At 41.6% G+C, this 18838-nt stretch overlaps 1 protein-coding gene across 1 annotated transcript; it reads left to right on the top strand.

Annotated features, from left to right (window-relative positions):
• The first annotated feature begins 13204 nt into the window (after nucleotides 1-13204).
• On the top strand, nucleotides 13205-14543 carry brcc3 (BRCA1/BRCA2-containing complex, subunit 3). The gene has a single exon (XM_029516080.1). It carries the CDS (start codon nucleotides 13240-13242, stop codon nucleotides 14020-14022), a length of 783 nt encoding a protein of 260 aa, XP_029371940.1. The 5' UTR covers nucleotides 13205-13239; the 3' UTR covers nucleotides 14023-14543.
• The last annotated feature ends 4295 nt before the right edge of the window (nucleotides 14544-18838 follow it).

Here is an 18838-nt window from a genome sequence, read left to right as displayed (position 1 = left end):
ACGGTCCAGTGTGTTTGTGTTTTTTGTCACAGTGGCGCTTCACATCGCTACAGTCTCTGAGCAGATCGGACACAGTGTGGATGAACAGAAATGAGTCCGTCCATTCTGGATTGAAAGCTTAAACATATCTTTTTTATATAGCACAACTTGTGGGTTTTTTCCTCCTCTCTGACACACTCGTCCATCGTTTTCTCTCTCTGTTGCTTTCTTTAACCTTCTTTATTGTTCTTTCTGTCTGTCTGTCTGTCTGTTTTTCTCTGTCTGTCTGTCTTTCTGTCTCTGCCTTTCTGTATGTCTTTCTCTCTGTCTGTCTGTCGTCCTTCCGTTTGTCATTCGCCTCTTCACTTTTGACTGTGCCGCTGTTTTCTGCTGGAATACAGAGACTTGATTGGCTGAGTAACATCACGTGGAATGGCTTAACTCGTATGCGATTGGTCATTTCATTTCCTGATCTTAATCTGCGCAGCGTTTCTAGTGTTTGCCCACATTGACTTGAATCACACGGGCCTTTGTTACAGCCACCGAAGGTCCAACAGGAGGAATAACTGATTTAACAGCCTACCCAGATACCATTCTATTATATTAACCCGTTGTTTCCCAAGAAATATTAGTCCAAGTTTATAACAATGATCAAGAAATTATTACTAGTACTGACTGAATAAAAATATTTGAACATATATATATATATATATATATATATATATATATATATATTACTCGTAGCACAAAAATTCTTTCAATATTTTTTCTTAGGTCTTCACTGAATAGTAAAGAGGTATGTTTTCCATAAAATAGATCTCTACATGTATTTGCTTCAGGCCTGTTTTACGGCAGACATTTTTCTTACGTTAACAGTGACAGAGGAGGAGCTACACAAAGATTAGCCATCAATAATTGCCATGTAGCCACTCAGGTAATCTCACGAAATGCTACCAAACCAGCCATCTGTGGATCTGAAGATAAAGTCAATAAACACAATGAGTTCATGACTTTGGATTTTATTCACAGTCGATGTAAGTCAGGAGGATTTCTCTAGTTTTTCTTTAGTGGTGCGATTTATAATCATGTTCCATAAAAGTTTCACAGTAAAAGTATTTACCTGGTGAACCATGAAGTAATTGAAGGAAATGTGTGATCTTGTGCATCAAGTCTGCGTTAGTGCTTTTCATAATTAATGAAAATCACCCTCTGACATTGAACATTTGTTCGGAGTGCAGAGTTTCATGCTGTGTTGCTGTGTGCACAGTAACACCTACCAGATAAAATAACATATTCAGCATGTTATCACATCACATTTGCATCTGTATCAGCTGGCTTCAGCTCTTTACCTGTTTGCCTGGGTATGTGTCTTTTTCTAGGTTAGTTGAGTTAGAGAAATTCTGCTAGTAGCAAATAATGTAACGGCGAGCTGCTCACTGACCAACTCCACAGACCCAGAATCTTTTCATTTCTAAACTTGACTTCACACGACAGCGACATCAATCAAGCACTTGTACTAGACCAACAGCTTCCGACAGCTCTGTCTGAAGCCGACAGAAGGCTTTCCACTTCATCTCCTGAGATTGGCACCACAGATTGTTATGGACAGAATTGATGGCCCCTGAATTGGCACATTAATTTAGACCTTCAAACAAGTACCTGCATCTTAGATACTCAGTTATACTCTACAATGACTGTACAATGATTCACATACTCAAGCCAATCAGAGAGGACAGAAAGAAAGCAGACATTTCATGAGACCTCGAAGGAAATTGAGTAATTACAGATTAAAACACTGCCCAAGAAGTGCATATTAAAATATTATCTAATTTGGCTCACGGCAAAAGTAACCAAGAACAGTGGAAAAAAGTTAAGCTACACATAGTGCAATTCTACCAAGTTTCCTGCTGCTTAATTTGACTTTGGGATGGAGTAATCCTTCAGAGAACAGTTTACTTCTGCTCTATATAAATCAACATGAGCCTCCATGCAAGGCGAGGGGTGCCTGCCACGAGAAACTGTCCGGGTATTTATGAGTGAGGATAAACGTGGCAACTGAGGGGAGAGGATGTACTGCTGAGCTGATTTACTGTCCAGAGGCACAGCCTTCATTATTGATCGCAAAGCCAGCTCTCCTGTTCTCAGACTCTCAGTCTGTTCTGAACGCCATCCCCCTCTGCGGCACACGAAACTCCTTTTTATTTTTTTAACAGCCATGGAAATAAATGACAAATTGGCTTGACCACTGTAAGCTAATTCAGCTTCTTGCCAACATGGCTTTGGCAAATAAGCAACAAAAAGTTGAAGTAGAAAATGTCAGATGTAATTGAACTAAACTTGAACAAGTTTCTGTTGTGTAGTTTCTCTGCCAAAATAACTTAGTTAAAGAAATTATACTGTCTAATTTAACGTCAGTAATTGAAAATCTAACACTCCTCTGTAAGACTCAATGTTCTTTGACACATTTGCATGATGTTTCTGTTTCTTTCAGTGTAGTCACTCAAATGTTTGCAGTGTAACACGATACTCAGATGTGCGTTTTCATATTTGATAACTGCCCATGTAACCAGGTCTGAACACCCCACCATCCCAGAAATATCAAATGTCATCATCAAATCATTCAAGTTTGAATGTCAGACTGTTTATTTATCCCAAACAAGACAGTTGTGTTTCAGTTTTGTGGCAGCTAACAAAACCTGCACACACTGCCTTCATAAGTTTGTGTTGCTCTCAGCCTACAACTGATATGACACATTTGTGTTGCTTCATAACTCCCTGGGTAAAATGGAGAACATAGTTCCCTGACTTGGGACACGATGTGTCAAACTCTCAGTCTGTTGTCATGCCCTACAACCACTCCTGTTTATCCAGCTGTGAATTCCACAGACTGAATGGCTGAACCGAACGAAACACTGGAAAGCCCACTGTTAACCTGAATGTGTCAGAACATCTCCGTCCTCATAAACACAGACAAGCTGAAACACTACAGAGAATTTTAAACAGTGCCAAGGCTCAGCTGGTTGGATATATATGCCTAAACCTAATTTCATTTAATTTTGTAACACCCTGAGTGCCACTGTGCCAAATCTGACACTTGGTTTAATAGTACCTTCAGTTCACTGACAACGATCTGATAAATTGTGTACCAACCCAATACCACTGGGTTATAGAAAGCAATGCAAAGGTATGCCTCAGTTTAAAACATGAAGGGAATTTTTTACCATAGAATCTTTTAATATCCAACGTGACTGCCAGTCATACAAATAATTCTTTTAAAAAGAACTGCAGCAACAACTTAGTAAAATAAGACACTAAAAAGTTTAAATCAGTCTGACACCTGGATTCAACAGGCAGGCATCAGTGCTGTTTGTCCTGCCAACGAGTATGACAAAAATGAGTATGCTTCATGCAATGGTTTTACAGTAATGGCCATTAACAGTGCCATCATTTATAGATTTAATCAAAATACCACTGAGATGTAATATCAATACACAAGTGCAAATTGGAGCAAATTTTTTATTTCACTCACAGCAACATCTGAAAAAAAAAAAAACTTCTTTCTTATCAATGTGTGTTTTCAGCCCTGATTTGTATTTAAAAACGTTTACAAGTTTACAATCATTTAAATGTTGAAATGAATTTGACCTAATTTTTGATAAGGTATTTCTGATTCTGATTGAAAAGATGAAAAGAGAAAAAAATTACATTGAAGAGAAAGCAGTGTCTTCGTTTCTTTGGACTTGCAGATAAAGATTGGAAAACATACATGTCTTTGCCAGACTTCCATCCTGAACAAAAATGTTCGGCTGTCAACCTGAACAAAACTACTGCCAACCTACCACCATCCCGATGAGGCATTTCAGTAAAACATCACCAAGCAAAGTTGCTGATTAACTGATGGTGCTTTAATATGAATAAATCCACCTGATGAAGGCTGATTTCCGTGTCAGGCGGCTTGACATTTTCTCTTGCTCGTAGTATTTAGTGTAGTGCTGTAGTGACAAACAGCATCTGGAAGACAATCTGCCTCATATTAACAGCTGGTTGTGTGTGCCTTGTGTTAGCCTATGTGTGTGTGCATTTTCAGTTGTGTCTGTGAATGGCATGTTCATGAAGCAGTCTCAGATCAGGCAGAAGTCAGAACCATCTTCTCTTAGATGGTTGTTATCTGCTGTGATGAAACCTGGCTCCAACTGATTATTGAGTTTAAACTCAGCCTACTTTATTCATTTCAGCTTGTTAAAAAAATAATATAAAAATCTGTTAGTAAATGTGGGTTCTTTGGCTCTGACCAGCTACTGAGCTTTAACTCAACCACATTATTCCTGACAAGAATAATTTCTGTCACTGAAACTTAATACTGCCCACAAACGGTACTCTCAGGGAGGCACACTCACACAATACGTGACTGGGAGAGGAGTGTTACCGCAGTCAGGGCCCCGGTATCAGGTGGAAATCTTATCTATGCATTAATCATCTTAGGGAAGGCTGAACCCTGCTGTCTCTGGTCAATACACTGCAGGATGGGAGCCGGAGGAGGAGGATAGAGAGACAGTGACAGAGAGCAGGAAGAAAAGGGCACACAGGTTAGCAGGAGCATCCCACACTTAAAAGGTCACAGGTAATCATCACAGCAAAACACCCAGCCTCAATTCTCACAGGCTCCTTGGATTAACCTTCAAAGTGTACCAAGATTTTCAAACATCACCATGGCAACTGAAGAAAATTCATGGAACTGAAAGTTACTGACCTGGACATGCTGAAAGGGCTTGACATAGTAAGATGCTGTGACACCAATTTTGCTTTCCCACATCTACTGATAACAATACTCAAACGTGTACCGCCTAACTTGCATTACACATATTTTTATTTAACTACTCCTCATCATGTGTGGATGGTTACATGACCACCACATAACCTGTATTATTAAATAATTCTATTATATAATTTGACTGTGAAACATAAACCCATCTCGGAACGAACTGGTTGTGAGAGTGCTGTCCCTCCAAATTAAAGCCTTGCACCCTGGGCAGGCTGCTCTTTTACTTGTAACACTTTCCTGTGTTAACATGTTGCAGAATTGTTGACATTTGGCAAGTAGTTAACGTTGCTAATGTAGCAGGTCAAAGATAGTGTTAAACTATTTACTCCAAATCAGTTCCTCATCAGCATTGGCTTCCCTTTACAGACTTAGAGTTTGCATGCAGGTTTACTGTATATACTGCGGATGAAAAACACTTTTGCTGCACAACATTTTTTTGTTTTTCAAAACTAAGCTTTCCTCTTATAGCTTATAGTCTGCATAGTCTTATACAGGACTCTTTCTGCCATTACTTCATTATCATTCCATTACACTTATAATGATTTAATACCTTCACATTTATTTAATCGTCATCTGGTCTGTCTCATGTTATCACAGTATAGTCTGTTAATTATTACCTTTACATTGTCACTTCTGAATATGGCATTATTCCATATTTTTGATGGCCTTTGTCTTTTCCAAGTGTCTGTGACATGTCATCTCTGCGCTGAGCTGAAGGTATTCACTGCCATGTTGTTCCTTTGGCTCGCTGTTAACCGGATTATTTACTTTAAATCTACACATAGACTACTGCTGATAAGACAGTGTACACTGTGGGTGTAGGTACTCGGTTATTTGCAGGGTCCAGCTTTAGAATCACAGCATCAGTATCTCAGCATCAGATGCTGCAAACTGGGTACATTTTCAAAGGCCCTATATTCAACACTTTTCCTGTGTTTTATTTTGTGTGATTTGTGTTGATATCCCGGAGAAAATATAACCTGAGTTTTAAGAACCAAAACAAAAAAAGATTGTACCAAAGAGCACAAGCCTGAGGAGCAGAGCAGTCATGGGCTGATGGGAGCTTCTCGTCATTTTCGTTGATTTATTTATCCTTCTATGAAACTCTAACAAATGAATTGCAATTTGGTGAAAGCTGTGGCCTTTGGTGAATAATAATACCAGCAGATAACAATCTCGCATCCGCAATTTCTTTTATGAGTCCATCAACGAGGAATCATCTTGGAATGATTCCGGAGACGTGAAACAAAGCTGCCAGCAGCTCGGGGGACACCGGCTGCATTACACAAACAATAAAGGTTGCTTCCTCTAATTAACTCTGTTTCCATGTTTGTTTACAAATTGATTTATGAGTCAACAAAGATCCCAGGTCTGCGTCTAGGGACAGTCATGTCTGCATGTTGGAATGTCTGAAACATGAGCTCAGACTCAGGGAAACACCTGACTGAGCATTTACAACTATTTTTTAAAAACATCTGACAAGTCTTGGTATTTTATTTGTAAGGGAAGCCGAACAACTTTTCTGTTCACATGGAAGTGTTTGCATCGAAATGGCTGAATCATCAGCAGAAAAGATCAACAGCTGAGTCAGAAAATAAGTTACCACAGGTAAAAGCTGCAGCTGCTAAGGAAAACAACCTCAACTCCCAAGACACCTCCTGTAAAAGCCATCTGTGCAATCAGCTAAGGCTATTAGAGAGAACACATGAATGGGACTTCATCTACATTACTCCTGACACTGTAGTACACACATAAGTGACTTTAGAGAACCAAAGAACACTGACATTGACGGGGCCAAGTATCTGGAATCATCACGACTGAACGTGGTTCTTCCACATCAAACAGGAAGATCATTTCTTAGAGAAGACCAAAGTTCATTTGGTGAGAAGCAGACCAGAGAGTGTGTGGAATACTTATTTCCTACTCCAGAGCTCCAGACTGATCATACATTGCATCTGTATTGGGTCACTCACACACACACACACACACACACACACAGTCATTTTAGACTGACAGTTTAGGCAGTCATTTGCCTAAACAGTCCAGAGGTGCAGTTGTTTGCATACAGTGGCTGATAGAGGAGTGCTGCTCTGGAGGCTGCAGAGTCAATGCTCCTCAGCTGCTCCTCAGCTGCTCCTCGGCACCCTGAGGTCCCCCCTAAGCAGCTCCTCAGCACCCACAGCACCCTCAGGACCTCCTCAGCTGCTCCTCAGCACCCTCGGGACCTCCTCAGTTACTCCTCAGCACCCTGAGGTCCCCCTAAGCAGCTCCTCAGCACCCACAGCACCCTCAGGACCTCCTCAGTTACTCCTCAGCACCCTCAGCACCCTCAGGACCTCCTCAGTTACTCCTCAGCACCCTCAGCACCCTCAGGACCTCCTCAGTTACTCCTCAGCACCCTCAGCACCCACAGGACCTCCTCAGTTACTCCTCAGCACCCTGAGGTCCCCCTAAGCAGCTCCTCAGCACCCTCAGGACCTCCTCAGTTACTCCTCAGCACCCTGAGGTCCCCCTAAGCAGCTCCTCAGCACCCACAGCACCCTCAGGACCTCCTCAGTTACTCCTCAGCACCCTCAGCACCCTCAGGACCTCCTCAGTTACTCCTCAGCACCCTCAGCACCCACAGGACCTCCTCAGTTACTCCTCAGCACCCTGAGGTCCCCCTAAGCAGCTCCTCAGCACCCTCAGGACCTCCTCAGTTACTCCTCAGCACCCTGAGGTCCCCCTAAGCAGCACCTCAGCACCCTCAGGACCTCCTTGGTTACTCCTCACCCTCCGTGCCGGGCTATGACTCATACCTCCTGCTTTATGCCGATGCTGCCATCCACAAATAACACAGAAACGCATCAGTAAACAACAACAATCGGCTTCATCTGCTCCAGATTCTCGGCCGGGACTCGGTCTTTGTCTCCTCTTCGGCACTTACCTTTTTTGACGCGTTGGAAACAAAGTCAGATCCCGCTCTCAGGTGTCTGCTGCTGCTGCTGCCTGGCCAGTTCGTCTCCTCCTCCTCCCCCGAGACGTCGCATCTCTCCCTCGGTCCGGATCAGGAGGAAAATCCGGCGCACAGATCACCAGACCTGGGTGCTCGGTGTGGCGGTCCGGCGGAGGGACTGAGGAGGGGGCAGACGGAGGAAGACGCGGGTTTGCCTCACAGACTCCACCGAGGATGATGGATGTAGCTCGGCTGCTTCCTCGAGGGGTGGAGGAAAGACGCTCCTGCTGCGTTCAGGGGCTGTCTGATAATCCTAACTCTTAATTCTAGAGGCATTTCTTCGCACACTTCTGACAATTTAGCGCTGTTATAGCTATAAGTAGTTTTTACATTTTTCATCAATAATTGTTTCATATTTTACTTTGCAAAAACGGGGTATTTCTTGCAAGGTAAAAATCCAGAACAACTTTATATTGTTTTTTGTTTGTTTGTTTGTTTTTTGTTTTTTTTTGTAGGACCCAACAAATGTTGTCCATCAGTCCATACACTGTAATTTGTAACTTTTTGAATAAGGTGTTTCTCCATTTTTATTTATTTATTATTAAAACAATAATCTAAAACTAGCCATTTATTGTGGCAATTATATTGTTAATAAGTGCATAGAAAATCATAGATGAGCTATGATTTTGAGTGTGATGTTGATTTGATACTAATTAAATGAGAGAGTACATTTTTACTTCCAGAGGCATTCATGAAATTTGAAGTCTATTATTGCTGTGTGAATAGGAAACTATTCACGGCATTGTCAAACATCTTAAAAAAGTGAATGAATGATGCCTTCCTTAAAAAATAGTTTTTCAAAGATGCAGTGACACAGTATTTTATTTATTTACTGGTTATTTTATTTGGCCTCATTGGTACCTCATTGGTACCACATGGCTGAGCCTACAACAAAAATAAATTCACACATAAATATATATAGCCTGTCTATGAACCCACATGTAGTAAATATGTACTATATATGCTTGCATATAGGCATATAGAGAATTCACTTCTAACAGTGGGCTATAAATCACAACTAATTAAAAAGGAAAAAGAATAAAGAAGAGAATGCAAGACATTATATATATATAATAAGTCATTCATTGAATTAAAAAAAATGTCACACATCATATATGAAACAATCTCAAGGCAGCAGCATGTGTGTGTGGTGGCCTCCCACTTTTCTACCCTGGTAAGATATGAATATACTGGGTCCTAGATCCTGCAGTTTTCTTCCTCAATGTTCAACAGGTTGAATCAGTGTTCTGGTGCTTCACATGGTTGAAAAGAAAAATCAAAGTTAGTGCAATTTAATAATTAACAAAAATTAGACTATCCTTTTATTAGCACTGAACTATCAGCATCAAAGGGAAACGAATATGTGAATTAAATAGGCTGATGTGTGACATATAGATCTGCTGTGCCTTACGAAGCTATCAAAAGACTTCCTTCGATAATTATTTAGGTCATGAAATCCAAACATATCCCCCAAACTGAGGTTGAAAGGCAACATGGCTATAAGAGGGATGCTGCAAAAGTACATTGAAACAAAGTAATAATACCAGAAATAATAATTACAAAAAACACATTTCTTCAACATGATCCAAAGATAAATCTCCAAAGACCCCTTAACTGCAGGTTGCTAGGGAACAGTTTGATTTCCTGCCACAGCTTGATACTAGCAAACACTGCAATAGGAAATAACCTTGGACACATTTTGATGGGGTGTATTTTGTAAATCACACCAATGAACAAGCAATGTGTGTGGTGAGTCTCTGACCTTTGGAATGTGGAAAAAACAGAAAGTTTTGTAAGAAGTCATCCCAATTCTTATCAAATGTTCTTCCCTTTAAACAACATATACTTAGTGGGCACCAGTTAATCTCACAATCAAATCTTACTGCCTGTGCCTTAGTTGTCATAGATACCGTACTCCCCTGCAAATACATGAGATGCAAAAGCAGATGCTATATCAACTCATGAACACGCACGTATGTCTTTTAATGCAAGCAGATAATGATTGTAGTTGACATTGTGTGGATGTAGGTGTGCAACTTAATAGTGGCTTTATGCGCTTGCTGGAAACAGTGTATGATTATGTGCATGTGTGTGATCATGGCAATTTCAAGCTGGTTTCAGGATGAAAGTTTTACGACCACAACGTGTTGCCATAAACACGTGAGAATGGATTCAGCATGTTATGTTTCCTTGGTCTAATTAGTTAGGACACAGAGTGTGAAGCATTAGAGACTTGTTTTAAATGAAAATCAAAGTTCTGGAACACTAAGCAAAAGGAGTGTGAACAGTAAATGTAGATGAGAAGATTTCAGTTCTTCTAAAGGAGGGGGATGTTTCACAGTCACAGCTGTTTTTTCTTTGGACATATTTAAAGCGGTTTTTGTTTTCAACTGCAGCTCATCATTCAGCTTCTGTGCACTGCTATCAGCTGCTTTTTAATCAGAAAATCTGATCAGAACCTACTGCAGGTATTACACTGATTAATAAGTACCAAGCACTGCCCTTCATAAAATTGCCTCAACTGACATTCTAAGATTTGGCGTTTGAAATTTCATGTCATGTCATAGCAGTAATTTGGGCTACAATGTTTGTAGCTAAATGCTAAGTCACACCCTCAGATGTCAACCTGATGGTGGCATGGTGGAAAATTCAGAAAGACTCATCCTTACATCCTTAGATACAAACATTTACAGTGATCTATCCTCTAGTTGTTGAGACATTCTAGTCTTGACAAAGGTGGTTTCACTGACATTATTGTGGCCTTCATGTGGTGCTGTGCTGCCAGCATGTCCAGAAAACATTTATTGATCTGTGATTAAAGATGAGCGACACGGGCTACCTCTCAGTTGGGGTTACAATATCTTCCAGTCAGTGAAAAGAACAAAAACTAAAAAAGTGTCAACAAACAAGGGCCATATAGGTTGTGCAAGGTAAATGAAATGCAGCATAAATTATTTAAGGAAAAGCAGGTCTCATCAAAGAGCTGCAGTTTTTTATGCCTGTGTTAACAAAATCCAATCACCAAGGGTAACGTTATTTATATCCACCTGCTTTATCCAGCTGTCTTTAACAATGCTGCTCCTGAAAGATCCCAATGAGAAAAGCATCTTCATTGAAAGCTTATTGAAGGATCATTACCCTCACCCTATTTTCAAAGACTAAGGCATTCATCCTAAGGAGGAAATCCAGAGGCTGCACACAGACCTCTGCCTCCCCACTAAACCACATCCTTGGATAAGTCCAATGCTCTCAAAAAATGTGTTCACTTGATCTTGGGAGCTGTGTAGTAGTTTGTATGGTCTCACAAGGGTAACTGGTCCCAGGGGAGGGGGCAGACTAACAGGTATCCAAAAAGGTACAAATTAAGAGGCCGTAAGAACTGGAAACCTGGGACCCATGCTGAAGTCAGACCTGGGATAGGAGCTCATCTGTAAGCAACTGGTGGCCAATCCCTGCGGGGACGAAGCTTGGGCATGATGCTAACCAGACACCAGATGAACGTAGGACGTGCTGACTCCCAGTCCTGTATACTGAGTGTCAGATAACACACATCCAGTTATTAGGGGTGGATTCAGTGCTAGTAATGGGTCTATTTTCCTCAGAATATTCATAGAGTGTACCATGTCACATGGTAAATTCCTTCATTTATTCTACTCCGTGCACATAATATTTTGAAGCCAATTATTTCCACCAACATTAAGCTATCTTTAAGAAGGGCATCAGCTATGATCACCATGGATGACCTCATGCTCCATACTTATAAGAGCTTGGTGGCAATGACCATGGACATGTTGGCCTGAGTCCCTGGTCACTTTCCTGCTGCTGGTTCCCATCGAGTAAAGCTTCAAAGCAGAGATTTGGGATTTCTCTCTCTACTGATGAGAACAGACCTTTGGGGGACTGAGCCTCAAACTCTGGGGCTGCTCAATGCTGAAGTTAGATCTGCTGTATCTGAAATACAGATGGTCCCAAAAGCTAAAATCTGCTCCCCGAACATCACTGGATCTCATTAATGCTCCACGGAATGGATCTTCCCATCACGAAAGCAAATTCATCACACATTAAGCACTTACTCACTGAGTCACTGAGCTGTGTTAACACTAACTTTGTGTTTCTAAGTAGCTCAAGACTGCAACAACCTAGTCTAGAACTAATGTTAGCCTGAAACCTGTTTGCTGATTTTGGGAAGTAGATAACTTGAAGGTCAACATGCTAATTTAACCAGTCGAATGGACAAACTAAAATTAGAAAGGCGATAGCACTTCTCTGTTCAGACTGCCTCATTAGCTCCTGCCCTGCAGTCACTGCTGTTGCTAAACCAGGAGGGGGCACTACAGGACACAGGATTCCTCCCAACCACCAACATGAACTAAAATAGGGCAGAACAAACACTATGAAATTATATGTTACAGTGTTTTTACATTAGCACATCAATTACAATATGTTGATTATTTTGAATAGGTTCATTGTCTCAATCTATAACCATTTAGGAGGGGTGGTGTTAGTTGTGTTTTATTATGTCAAACTTGTCTGGTTATATGCATCGCAATCTCAACTTCATTTTGTAAACAGGAACCATGTTGCCTCCACTGCTTCCTGAAATGGCTCCAAACATTGTGCTGCTAACATTTTATTTTTGGTTCCTTAATACACTTAACCTTTTAAATGTATCGCCTTTCATTATTCCTGGAAAGTGAAGCCATAGCTGAAGAGCCTTAAACTTTCATTCTATCTAATGACCTTCAGAGGCAACTCCACCGGTTGGAAAAAGAAGTTAGATTGCGTTGAAATCTATGTGAAAATGTCCCTACTTTTCACTTGATTAGTTCGCTCAGTAAACTTTTTCCTCGTGATTTGTGGTCTCGGTCTCTAGTTCCAAGTCTTCTTAAATCCCACATGATGTTAATTTTTTCAAGGATGGTTCCATTTAGAGGGAAATAGACTGTACCACACAATCAGGGTAGAGTACAGGCCAATGTGGCCTGTATCATGAAACTTCAGTTGGCAACTTCAGGGTTAATGCTGGGTTTTCAGTCTGAAAAAGGTGGTTTACTTTCTAATCTGCCCCGGATCAGATTAAATTCAGGATTAAGGAGTTAATCAGTTTGATTCTCTGGTAAGAGGTAAAGAGACTTGCCCCCAAATTGGTTTTGCTCCACTGACGTTGGAACTGAAATAATGAGGATAAAATCGCAAAACAAGCGCTAAAAAACAAAAAAAAAATCAGAAGGAAAAATGTATGGGACATACATACAGTAAATCTGGCAAATATGGTGGGTTTAATATTATAATTCTAGGAATTACTTCTGGAGGATTAGAAACTGCAGTTCACCACGCTGGGCTCACAAAAAAGAGAATTGGAACCTCTGCTATTGTACCAGGCCGGACTGTTTTGGCGTCGCACACCAACACGGAAGTGAAACAGCAGCACTGGACGGAGGCCATGGCGGTGAGCGCCGTCCACCTGGAGTCCGACGCCTTCCTGGTGTGTATGAACCACGCTCTGAGCACGGAGAAGGAGGAGGTGATGGGGCTGTGCATCGGAGAGGTGGAGGCCAGCCGCATCGTCCACATCCACTCCGTCATCATCCTCCGCCGCTCGGACAAGAGAAAGGACCGGGTGGAGATCTCCCCGGAGCAGCTCTCAGCGGCCTCCACCGAGGCTGAGCGGCTGGCCGACATGACGGGCAGGCCGATGCGGGTGGTCGGCTGGTACCACTCCCACCCTCACATCACCGTCTGGCCCTCCCACGTCGACGTGCGAACCCAGGCCATGTACCAGATGCTGGATCAGTGCTTCGTGGGCCTCATCTTCTCCTGCTTCATCGAGGACAAGAACACAAAGACGGGCCGGGTGCTGTACACCTGCTTCCAGTCCGTGCAGGCCCAGAAGGGTTCCGAGTACGAGCGGGTGGAGATCCCCGTACACGTCGTGCCCCGAGAAGCCATCGGCAAGGTGTGCCTGGAGTCCGCCGTGGAGCTGCCGCGGATCCTGTGCCAGGAGGAGCAGGACACCTACCGCAAGATCCACAGCCTGGCGCACCTGGACCCCGTCACCAAGATCCACAACGGCTCGGTGTTCACCAAAAACCTGTGCAGCCAGATGTCTGCGGTGAGCGGGCCGCTTCTGCAGTGGCTGGAGGACCGGCTGGAGCAGAACAACCGGAGCATCGGGGAGCTGCAGCAGGAAAAGGAGAGGCTGCAGCAGGAGCTGGCTGCTCTGTGAGCCGTCTCTTCTCACCTTGGACCTAGCAGAGTTGCACAGATGGACTATTTCTATTGTTGACTAATCTGCTTTCTTCATTATTTCATCAAAGATGCTTCGACTGCGCAAACCTGAGACAGCAACGAGAATTTCAGTGTAAGATTTGTTCAGAATATATATTTTTTCTGTCAGTGCATCTTCTCCTGTCTATCTGTCTTTCCTAATTTGAATCATTTTTTAAATGCAGTTTGTATTTCATTTTGCCAGTGACCTTGTAAAGTTCTTTTGGCATGAGACAGACAGATTTTGTTAAAAGAGAAGCTCAAATTTCTTTAAATGAGGCAGGTTACAACTGATTGCTTTCCCGATCACTTCCTGTCTGTAAAGTGTGCCAATGAATTTAACTGGAAGCTATAACCGTGACGATGATAACGTTGGAGCGTTTTTTGCTTTAGAAATAACTTCATCCTTTCATAAGTTGTACACACAGTATTGAACACTTTCCTGCTGCTGGTTCCCATCGAGTAAAGCTTCAAAGCAGAGATTTGGGATTTCTCTCTCTACTGATGAAAACAGACCTTTGGGGGACTGAGCCTCAAACTCTGGGGCTGCTCAATGCTGAAGTTAGATCTGCTGTATCTGAAATACAGATGGTCCCAAAAGCTAAAATCTGCTCCCCGAACATCACTGGATCTCATTAATGCTCCACAGAATGGATCTTCCCATCACAAAAGCAAATTCATCACACATTAAGCACTTACTCACTTTTGGGCACCATTTTTAGGTGTCCATGTATCTCTGCATACAGTTTCTACTGATCTCAGTTGGCTACTTAACTTGTTTACCTGTAAAAAAGACATTCTTACCTTATATTGGGATGACCAATGGCAACAGTAGATGATTATAGATATTATGAAGGCTGTGGTAAAAATATGACAAAAGGGCACATGAAGATCATCATCATCATCATCACACTGAATCAAAGCAGACTAAGTTGATTGGTGGACAAGTGGCAAAGACAAGGTAAGCGCTATTGTACATACTGTAAAGTTGTGTACAGTATGAGATGTACAGTCTGTGTTCATGGTTACCTACCATCAATACTAGTTCATGTTTGTCCACTGCTCACTGTGTGTACGCTTTACCTCTTTCCCTCTCTGTCTTGTTTACAAATTTGTCATCCTCCAGCTGTAAAATAAAATCTTTTCTTACTAAATTTGGCCCAAAGACATACAGACGCTTCCACTTCACTTTAGTTCGGAAATGGCCATTGTTTACCTTTACTGCTTAACCAAGTTTAGTTGCAGGCCAGCTGACATTGGCTGAGTGAGGGGTGCATCCCTGACAGGTCCCTGGTGTATTAGAGCTATCAGAGACATTCATAAAAACCTTTCACACTCACATTTGCACCTACAGGGAAGTTAGACTGAGCAATGTGCATGTCTCTGGACTGGGAGAAGAAGCTGGAGAACCTGAACAGAGCTCACAATGGCTCAGGGAGAACAAGCAAACTCTGTCTGTGAAAAGTGCCCCATAAATAAGCTTTGCTAATAGATAGAAATCATATGCTGTTTTTGCCTATCAAAATCCCTCCTGTGAGAAAGGTTGCCACAGTATGAATCTCATGCACTTAGACTAAATATCCTATCCTTTTTCCTTTCTATTTTACAGTTACTGTTACTGAATTACACATTCTATTGTGGGCACGTGGCAATACTGTCACAGGCAGCCATCAGGGACAGAAATGGCTCCTTTAACACAGGTTAGATTTTATGCTTTGTATCCAGGGGATAACGTTCTTTATCACTGGCGATTGTAGCTGGTGGATAAAATGGTGCAGAGACTATCATAAACCGCACTGAAACTGTTGCAAACTGAAGTGGGGTTTTCCTATGAGCAAATGAACCTTTGGTGTTACTACTTTTAATGCAAATGATGAGCCTCTTTTTTTTTTTTTTTTTTACAGCATTCCAGGTCTAATCATGAAATTGGCAACAATACGTTTATGTAATATAGTTATAATTATAGTAATTTCTGGTTGTTTACATGCACACTTTAAAATAGCAACTATTTGTTTGCTATTAATGTTGTTAATGTTGTTTTGGCCCAGGGATGTAGTGCAGTGGTAGAGGGCATGCTTTTCATGCAGAGGCCCTGGGTTCATACCCCAATGCACAATGCAAACCAGTTGTCGGCTTGTTCTGGTCCCAAGCCTGGATAAAAGGGGGAAGGTTGTGACAGGAAGGGTGTCCAGCGTAAAAACTGTGGCCAAATCAGTTATGCAAGTCACATAACCGACTGCTGTGGTGACCCCAAATAAGGAAAACAACAACGATGATGTTACCTTATTATTTTTTCAGAGACTTATCATATATTTTAGATAGGTCTGACTAATGTTGGCTGTGCATTGTTGGGGCTGTGTTGTGTCAAACATGTATTAAGTTAAAAAAAATAATAATCTGATGTCAAGATTCAACACCTATTTGAATCAAGTTAAAGCATGCTTCAAATAAATAAGGATAGTGAGGCCTTCAAATGTAAGACTTTTTTAATGTATGTGCACTTTAAGCTATGCATGTAAACTTTTTTGTTTTTGCTTGAGACAACAGAGAATGTAGACGTAAGTCCTCAATAAGGAAACGAGGATTGGAGCTCAAGAAATAGTTAGTCTGCTGAAATGAGCAGCTTGGGACAATACCTAAAGACTAAAAGGATAAAAGCATCGTTCATTTCGTTCCCTTTTAATTTCATTTATGGAGAACAAATCCACTCTATCAAACGCCTGTGTTCACAAATCCAGTACAACAGTATTACAACAACTAACTCACAGGACGCATGCAGTTACTACCTACAGTACTGATTTATGTAAAGATGAGAAACATTGAGAAAATAACAGGAAATAGATGTTACATACACTACCCGTCAAAGGTTTGGACACACTAAGCCAATCCCAGCTCACTCTGGGCGAGGGCGGTGTACACCCTGGACAGGTCACCAGTCCATCACAGGGCCAACAGACAGAGACCAACAACCACTCAGACCTACGGATACTTTAGAGTCAGCAGTTAACCCACATACTCTCAACTGACTGACAGACTGTAAGAAAATATACTATTCAGCTGTGATCAAAAATGTCATGCTGCCTTGTGATCCAAAAACACTCAGAATGTGGAGAAAGCAGGGCATGGCCAGTTCACTTTGTTGCTCTAGTGTTTGAAATAGGAGTTGCCAGTGGCAGAACACTCCAACACCCATGATTTGTCATTGTTCTTGTTCTGGCAATAACCCTTTATGTGACTACTACTGAAACTCCCATTCCACTCCACTGTACTTATCAATGACATCACCCAGGCGGGTTTTTCTTCTTCAGGTTCTTACTTAGAACCTGAGCTTTGTCTGCAAACTGGTTGGGATGAGAATCATATAACTGTATGTTTTTTCAGAAAAGGTGCTTTTCTCTTATCATTTAACACTAATTTGATGTTTGTTGAATCCAGTGTAAGCTGTTTTTTGGGAAGTGAATATTGTAAAAATTCAGCTCTGGTCTTTTGGCCTTGGGGAAGCAAAACATCCACTTCAGTAATTGTTCCCAATGATAGTTTCCCAGTTTAGCTGTGCAATAGCACCCTTAGAATATTGCTGAGGATGAGTATTAAAGCTCTGCAGAATGGTAAAGTTGTTGAGAGGCAGCGAGGATACATATTTTTTCAAAAACTGGATTTGATCCTGTGGATGTGCATTTGTTAAAACTCTCTATCCTTCCTCTTCAGCTCAACAAGCTCCTGCTCCAGCTTCTATTGAAGCTCTTTGGGCCAATTCACTTCAATTTAGAAATTAAAGATGATAATATTAAATCTTAAACTCAGTCAAGATAATTATTTTGAGGAATTATTCGATTTGCAACCATTTAATTCAGTAAAGGACAATTTAAAAAACCTTATTGTATTGTGACTCTAAATACGCAGGAAATAAATATCCAGCAGGCCTCTCTTCTCAGTGCTTTAAAGGATGGTGGTCTGGCTTCATAAACTTCCTTTCCATCATCTCCAGCAGCGCCTTCGGTGAAAAAGACGCCAGCTTTGATGTTGAGTTAGCGGAAACTCGGAACTGAGAATGTTACAACTCGGAAATTTCCGACTTCCGATATCATAGAGTTCACTCAACTCGGAGGAGAAAAATAAGTTTGGCATATTTTCACACTAAAAGATGTGCAGCAGCCATTTACGTTTATTTTCGAAACAGTAATGTCCGAGTTTGACCACTAAGAGTTCATTTTTCCCAGTTTGTTAGAATGCAGCCGCACCTCAACCCAGTTTTCTAAGACCCACCCCCAGCTCTGATTGGTTAGTGTTACTCATTGGTAGGCGAACTCAAGTGGCTGCTCGAACCTGACAATATCCGCCATCAACAAGTTTTTTAAATTATTATTACATTTTATGCCGATCGTTTTAAAATCGCAGTCCAGCGACGGTGCCGGAATACTTTAAGCTCTGCAGTCAGTAACAGCTGCAATGTTGGTAGTATTGGTAAATGAGACTTTGCTAACTGGTAGCTTCAGGATCGAAGCAATTTAACCCTCCTGTCGTGTTCGAGTCAAATCTGACCGATTCACAACTTAATACATCTCTGTCCCACGCTTTTGTGCCTCTCCCCCACGTGAACCTCACCTACCAGACTAATCAATGTATCATCCTCATACAGACCCCATATATATATAGTAGGCCACTGACCAAGCGGTTCTCTGTCAAAGAGGTTCTGGTCCAGCTTTTTGGACATGATGAAGAGGGCACTGAAATTGAACCAGAGATAGAGGAGGATGTCTCGGAAGTAGAAGACA

The sequence above is a fragment of the Echeneis naucrates genome, chromosome 12, assembly GCF_900963305.1.
Source record: "Echeneis naucrates chromosome 12, fEcheNa1.1, whole genome shotgun sequence".
Lineage (NCBI taxonomy): Eukaryota > Metazoa > Chordata > Actinopteri > Carangiformes > Echeneidae > Echeneis > Echeneis naucrates.
Note: the sequence above shows the minus strand (reverse complement) of the source record. Positions and strands in the feature narration are given on the sequence as shown.